The 7,729-nt window shown below is 37.6% G+C and overlaps 1 protein-coding gene across 1 annotated transcript; it reads left to right on the forward strand.

Moving 5' to 3' along the window:
- The first annotated feature begins 3,274 nt into the window (after positions 1-3,274).
- Positions 3,275-7,417, forward strand: LOC105798863 (LRR receptor-like serine/threonine-protein kinase RGI2). The gene is made up of 2 exons (XM_012629086.2): positions 3,275-6,503; positions 6,695-7,417. The coding sequence occupies exons 1-2, from the start codon at positions 3,566-3,568 to the stop codon at positions 7,192-7,194; spliced, it is 3,438 nt and encodes a 1,145-aa protein (XP_012484540.1). The 5' UTR covers positions 3,275-3,565; the 3' UTR covers positions 7,195-7,417.
- Positions 7,418-7,729: the final 312 nt, after the last annotated feature.

A 7,729-nucleotide genomic window follows, 5' to 3' on the forward strand; every position in this document is an offset into this window, starting at 1 on the left:
CAAAAAACTTTGGAGCCTGAATCTACCAATAAAAATAAGGATTACAATCTGGAGACTATCATGGAATTATTTGCCTACAAAGGTAAATATGCAGTACAGGAAGTTAGTAGCCAACACAAGCTGCCCCCGATGTGGAGAAAGAGCTAAAAAAATGGACCATTTATTCCGAGAATGTCCTATTATAGTGGAAGTATGGACAGCACTACCACTTCAGAATATTATAATGATTCAAAACATGGACTTCGTACAGTGGCTTACTTGGGTATTTGAGCAGTTCACCCCTTGTCAATGTCGCCTTTTCTGTTGCGCACTTTGGGCCATATGGGGAGATCGAAATAAAAGAATACACGAGAAAAGAGTTAGTAATGGAAAGGAAATTGCAAACTTCATTAGTAACTACATTACTGAACTTACTGATTTCGAAAAAAAATCAGTAAAAGTAATAGAAAACAGAAGATGGAGACACCCACCTTGTGAGTTCATCAAGATTAACTTCGACAGTGCATACAACGAGAGTCAAAATCGTTCGACTTCAGGTATTGTGGTTAGAGATGCGAAAGGAAAAGTTCTTTTATCCTGCTCAGAGATCCATAATGATATAACCTCTGCATTTGCTGCTGAAGCAATAGCCTGTTGGAAAGCAGTTAAAATAGGATTCGAAAAGGGATGGCAGTCAATCATCTTCGAAAGAGATTCCCTCGCAATAATAAAGCAATGCAACACAAAGGGTCAAGATCGGTCACTGGTAGGGGCATATATCTATGATATCCAGCAGAAGATAAATGGTTCCAATAATATCATATTCAAATATACAACGAGATCTGCAAATACTCTTACACATCTTCTTGCAATAGAAACTCTAAAAAGAAAATAAGAGATATACCTGGAAATGGAGATCCCTGAGCATGCCGAAAAACAAAAAAGGTTCGATTGGATGTGTGAACCAGACTAGGAAAGTTTCAGGAGATGAAGAAAGGAAGAGAGAAAGCTTCAAAACAAAAAGGGAAAATGAAATGTTTTTAGAAGAAAAGCTTTCTGAAGATTGAAATCGTCAACTAGGCAGTGAAATGATAGAAAGATAGGATGACAGATTTCAGCAAATTCTAATTGGGCACTGGTTCAGCACATTACATGTCGTTCTAGATTATTCTATAGTAATATTTAGATATTTTGCTTAGTTTTTGGGCATATGAAATCTTCTGGGCCGTTTATTCAAAGTTTATTTATTTTATTTTAGGCCTTCTACAATCTTGGGCTGCTTTCTTAGGTTAATAGATCTGTACTATTATTCTTCGCAGTTTGTTTTATCTTATTAATACAAGCCCAATCAAATAATTTCAAAAAATATATAATAAATGATAGAAAAATTAGTTATGTTTAATTTAATAAAAATAATCAGTTAAGTAATTTCATTGTAATAAGGACTTTAATGTTAATGTTAGTGGTGATGGTAATATATTTTATTAATATTTTAATCTATTAGAAATTTCACTTTAATGATAACTTTAATTTTAATGCTAATAAATTTATTGATACTTTATTTTAATTAAAAGGATTGAATAATTAATTTTAAAAATTTTAACAATAAATATATCATAGTTTTAGAATGTATGTGCATGTATGGATGGATGGATGGATTATAGAGATTTTAAATTGGCATAATACTCTTTTCGAAAGGTTAGTAGTTAAATTTAACTTAATAAAAGAATAAGAGTTAAATTGATGAAAAATATAAACGTTGATGTCTAAATTTGACATTTTAAATTAATCTCAAACTTCAAAGCAATATGATTGAGTTTCAAAGTATGATATGATATCAATTAGGTCATTGTCAATTTGAACCTTAAATAAATTGAAATATGACATGATCAAAATTTTATTGTGTTTAAAATCTTAAACTCTAAATCCGAAACTAGCCTTATAACGTCCAAGCTAACAAAATAATTTAATTGATATGGTATTAATATTTTGAGACTCAATAAAGAATTTTAAAGTTTGAGATGAATATAAAATTGAATCATAGTCTAGGGAGATATGTGCAATAAACCTATTTTTAAGTGGCCCGTTTATTTCCCTATAAACAAGGTATTAAAAGAGGAATTAGTTGGTTTTGTAATTTAATAATTAGGGCTTTGACAAAACAGAACAAAACGTGTATAGATTCCCTGGAGGGGAGGTTTCCAAGGTCACCCACCTTGAGCTTTGGGCTCTGTCTCAGCATTTTTGAATCCTTTAAGCTTTAAACGCCATTAGGTAGGCTCACATTTTTATTTTCCTTTTGATTATTATAATAGTAGTATAATTTAAGAGTTAGAAAGATTTGCAGTAGGGGCAAGGGCTGGTTTTGAGTCAGGCTAATGGTTGAAATTGTGTTCATTCACATGGGGTTTTCACCTCAAAGTTAGGGACATTACTTACAGATTTTGAGTATTTCTTGGCTTATTGTTATTACACCTTTTCTTTTTATCTGCCACATGGATGCTGAAATAATGAGTGTCTTGGTAAGGTCTGGAAAAAAGAGGCTTCATTTTGAAGGATGTTCATTTCATGTGCTCATTTATGTTTTAATGGACATTGCTTACTAATATGATAAAAAAATTTCTCTTATCATTAACAAATTTCTTAATTTAAACTGACTTGATGGGTTCAAGTCATTAAAGCCTGGAGACATATCCCTGGCACAAGCATTGGTTTAGGCTAACAAGCAAGCAAGCAATGAAGTGAACATAATTTATTTTAAGAAAAAAAAAAACCGAAATCTCCATTAAGGGATTCACATTTCACAATTAAGGTTGAATTCTAGATTGATCAGGTAAGGACAAGGAGCAGATGATGCATCTGTATGGACTTCTTGCTTTGATTTATAATTAAAGACAACTTCTTCCTCTCTTTTCTTATAGAACAAAAGATGAGACTAATCTTGTTAATCGTGTACCATAAATTGCTTTTTATGTCATACTATAATTTTGGCCATAGTCACCTGTTTTGAAGAATGAGAAATCCCAGGTTAAGAATCATGGGTGGAGAGAGGTAAAACAGAGTAATTGATGGGTGATTTTATTTACCAATTGGGGATTTTCCTTGAAACAGTAGTTCATGAAAATTTGAAATCAAATTTGTTTCTTCTTTGAGAAAAGAGAAGTGTTAAAAGAAAAAAGAATCCAAGATGCTTGCTTGACTAGCCCAAAGGTTTGGCTCAAATTCCAAAAATAAACCAACCCAGTCTAGTAATCATTTTGAGGAAAACAATGCAAAAACACATGGTGCATCTGTTCATAAGTACTCTAACAAAACATATTCAAAAAGATTACAAGGAAAAAACAGAACCCCGAGGTGAAGGTAGTGATGGTGGTGTGGTGTGTGAGTTCCAAATGGTTTCTTTATCTACCCTTTTCTTGCTTGCCTGCAAAGGAAATATAGTTGTAGAAATAGTATTAGACTAATAGCACTAGAAGCTCAAGTAGACTGCGTTTTAGATAAGCAAAAAAAAAAAAAAAAAAAAGGAGAGAGAGACCCAATGCAAAACTAAGAGAGGAGTGGTTTGGGATTTGAGGCAATATTGGCAATGCCAATGCCGAGGCAGTCCAAAAACTACAAGCAGCAGGCAATGCCAAGGCAATCTTTGACCACTCACCTTCACTATTATCGCCTTCTACTTCTATCACTCTTCTTTACACTTTTACCAAATGCTGTTTTTGCAGCCAACAGTGAAGCTATTGCATTACTATCTTGGCTTCATAGCACCCCTTCACCTCCTTCACCACTCTCCAACTGGCATCCTTCAGACCCCAACCCCTGTACCTGGTCTTATATCACTTGTTCTTCTGAAAACTTCGTCATTGAAATCAATATCCAGTTTGTCCAGCTAGCTCTTCCCTTTCCTTCCAGTCTTTCATCCCTTCCTTCCCTTCAGAAGCTGGTCATTTCTGGTGCTAATCTCACTGGAACTATCCCACCTGATATTGGAGACTGCTTGCAACTAACTGTCATCGATGTCAGCGCAAACAGTCTCGTTGGTAGCATTCCTTCAAGTATTGGAAAGCTCCACAACCTGCAGGACTTGATTTTAAACTCCAACCAGCTCACTGGGGAGATCCCAGCAGCCATTGGTGAATGCAGCAGCCTTAAGAATCTCCTAATATTTGACAACTATTTAAGTGGGAACCTTCCAGTTGAACTTGGTAAACTGTCAAATCTTGAAGTTATACGTGCAGGTGGGAACAAGGACATTGCAGGAAGAATCCCAGAAGAGATTGGAGACTGCCAGAACCTGAAGGTGTTGGGCCTTGCTGATACTAAAATCTCTGGTTCAATTCCTGTTTCACTAGGTAAGCTAACCAAACTCCAAACTCTATCAGTATATACCACCATGCTTTCAGGTGAGGTTCCACCACACATAGGCAACTGTTCAGAGCTTGTGGACTTATATTTGTATGAGAACGATCTCTTCGGGTCACTTCCACCGGAATTAGGTAAGCTCCAGAAGCTGGAGAAGTTGTTGCTGTGGCAGAACAACTTTGAAGGGAGTATTCCTGAGGAAATAGGGAACTGCAAAAGCTTGATGACCATTGATCTGTCCTTAAATTATTTTTCTGGTAGCATACCCCACTCATTTGGCAACCTCTCTAATCTTCAAGAGCTCATGCTTAGTAACAACAATATCACTGGCACTATACCACCAATTCTATCTAATGCCACAAGCCTAGTACAGTTACAGCTTGATACTAATCAGATATCAGGCTCTATTCCGGCAGAGCTTGGGACATTAACAAAGCTCACGGTCTTCTTTGCGTGGCAAAACAAACTTGAAGGAAGCATTCCAGCAGCATTAGCTAGTTGGAGGAGCCTCGAGGCTCTAGACTTGTCACATAATGCACTCACTGGTAGCTTACCCTCCGGTTTATTTCAGCTTCAAAATCTAACAAAGCTTCTCTTAATTTCTAATGACATTTCGGGCACAATCCCTCCGGAGATTGGCAATTGCAGTTCCCTTATTAGAGTCCGGCTTGTTAATAACAGAATCAGCGGAACGATCCCAAAAGAGATTGGGCTCCTAGACAACCTTAGCTTCCTTGACCTGTCTGAAAACCATCTTGGTGGCTCAGTGCCAGATGAGATAGGTAACTGCACTCAGTTGCAAATGTTGAACCTTAGCAACAACACCATTGAAGGTTCTTTTCCTAGCTCTTTATCTTCTCTTACGAGACTTCAGGTATTGGATGTTTCTGTTAATCAGTTTAAGGGACAAATTCCAGAGAGTTTTGGCCAACTAACTTCACTCAATAGACTTATACTTAGCAGAAACTCTCTTTCTGGAGCAATCCCTTCCTCTCTTGGTCATTGTTTAAATCTTCAATTGCTTGACCTTAGCAGCAATGCACTATCTGGCACGATACCAGAGGAACTGTTCGACATCCAAGCTCTAGATATTGCTCTAAATCTAAGTTGGAATGCACTATCTGGGGTGATCCCACCTCAAGTTTCTGCACTGAACAAGTTATCAATATTGGACCTTTCACACAACAAGCTTGAAGGTGACTTGGTAGCAATTTCTGGGCTTGACAACCTTGTTTCTCTGAACATCTCCTGCAACAATTTCACCGGCTACCTCCCGGACAGTAAGTTGTTCCGACAGTTATCTGCAGCAGAAATGGCTGGAAACCAAGGGCTGTGTTCTAAGGGACACGATTCCTGTTTCCTTAGCAGTGCTTCAGCAACTGGTATGCAAAGTGATAGTGGTTTCAGACGATCACAAAAACTTAAAATAGCTATTGCACTGCTTACTACCTTGGCCATTGCATTAGCAATCTTTGGGGCTTTTGCAGTCTTTAGAGCTAGAAAGATGATAGGAGATGATAATGATTCTGAGATGGGAGGGGATTCATGGCCTTGGCAGTTCACTCCATTCCAGAAGTTGAATTTCTCAGTTGATCAAGTTTTGAAATGTTTGGTAGAAGGTAACGTTATCGGAAAGGGTTGTTCAGGGATTGTTTACCGTGCAGAACTAGAAAATGGGGAAACCATTGCTGTAAAGAAGCTTTGGCCAACTACAATGGCAGCTGGATATGATTGTCATAGTGATAAAGTTGGTATAGGCGGAGTTCGTGATTCCTTTTCTGCTGAGGTAAAAACTCTCGGTTCTATCCGCCACAAAAACATAGTCAGGTTCTTAGGTTGCTGTTGGAACAGAAGCACTAGATTGCTTATGTATGATTACATGGAAAATGGAAGCTTGGGAAGTCTTCTTCATGAGCGCAATGGCAGCTGCTTGGAATGGGATCTTAGATATCGAATCATCTTGGGAGCAGCTCAAGGTTTGGCTTACCTACACCATGACTGCGTCCCTCCCATTGTTCACAGAGATATCAAGGCCAACAACATCCTCATTGGTCCCCAGTTTGAATCCTACATTGCTGATTTTGGACTTGCCAAGCTTGTCGACAATGGAGATTTCGCTAGGTCTTCTAGCACAGTTGCCGGATCCTATGGTTACATTGCTCCAGGTTAGTTCAAAATCCTTGCATATCAGAATTATCAGCTTGCATATAAAACTGCATTTCTATTTTCTCAAGAATATGCAATAACTGTCGAAGGACATAAAAAATGCAATATTGCCATCGCATTCTTGTATACTGCTGAATATGTGATGATTAAATGAAAATGGCAACTCTCATATGGTTTAATGTCATTGCAGAGTATGGCTATATGATGAAAATAACAGAGAAAAGTGATGTGTATAGCTACGGAGTTGTTGTGTTAGAAGTCCTAACAGGAAAACAACCAATTGATCCAACCATACCAGATGGACTCCACATTGTAGATTGGGTCAGGCAGAAAAGAGGAGGGGTTGGAGTGTTAGATCCGAGCTTACAAGCTAGGCCGGAATCCGAGATCGAGGAAATGTTGCAGACCATAGGGGTGGCATTGCTATGTGTAAACCCTTCCCCTGATGACAGACCTACCATGAAAGACGTAGCTGCAATGCTGAAGGAAATAAAGCAGGATAGGGAAGAGTGTATGAAACTGAGCATGGTTCCAGACGGCTCTTCGGACTCGGATCATAATCACCAAGGGAACAGCAACTCTCCATCATCAATGATCCAAAACTCATATCCCCAGAGCAGCAGCACCAGCTTTTCTGCATCTTCATTGCTATACTCATCTACTTCCAATGCTAAGCTAGCTTTCAAGTAGTTTAGTAATATTCAGCAGGCAGTTAAGCTATAGAAAGTTCAGGTGAGGGCACCTCTAGTTGAGCTGCAAAACTTTATTTAGTATTTATTTATTTATTTTCCTCTTGTGGTTGAAAACTGTGGTTAATTTCAATATGTAAAATTTGGAAATAAGTAATTGAAAAGTAGCAAAAGAATGATATGTTTTCAAGATGAAACAAGAGATTGAATGAAGGATTACCTGACAGCAACCTCAACCACTATTTTCATGCACTTCTCTCGACTGATATGAAACAGAACAGAACATAATCAAAATGATGTAAGAACCCACAAGTATGACAAAAATGCTACTTCACAACCTGAATAAAGAAAAACTCACATATGCTATATGTTTTAATCAATAAATATTACCAAGACTTCCTACCCGATTTGATGTCCATGTCCTAAGGGAAAGTAAATGGCTAATCTCTCGTATAGGTGTCACAAGCCGCAAACAAAAGCTTGTGACAAATGCACACAAAACATCACATGGAGGTCAATTGATTAAATGAGGCTCA

The sequence above is a fragment of the Gossypium raimondii genome, chromosome 7 (genome assembly GCF_025698545.1).
Source record: "Gossypium raimondii isolate GPD5lz chromosome 7, ASM2569854v1, whole genome shotgun sequence".
Classification (NCBI taxonomy): domain Eukaryota; kingdom Viridiplantae; phylum Streptophyta; class Magnoliopsida; order Malvales; family Malvaceae; genus Gossypium; species Gossypium raimondii.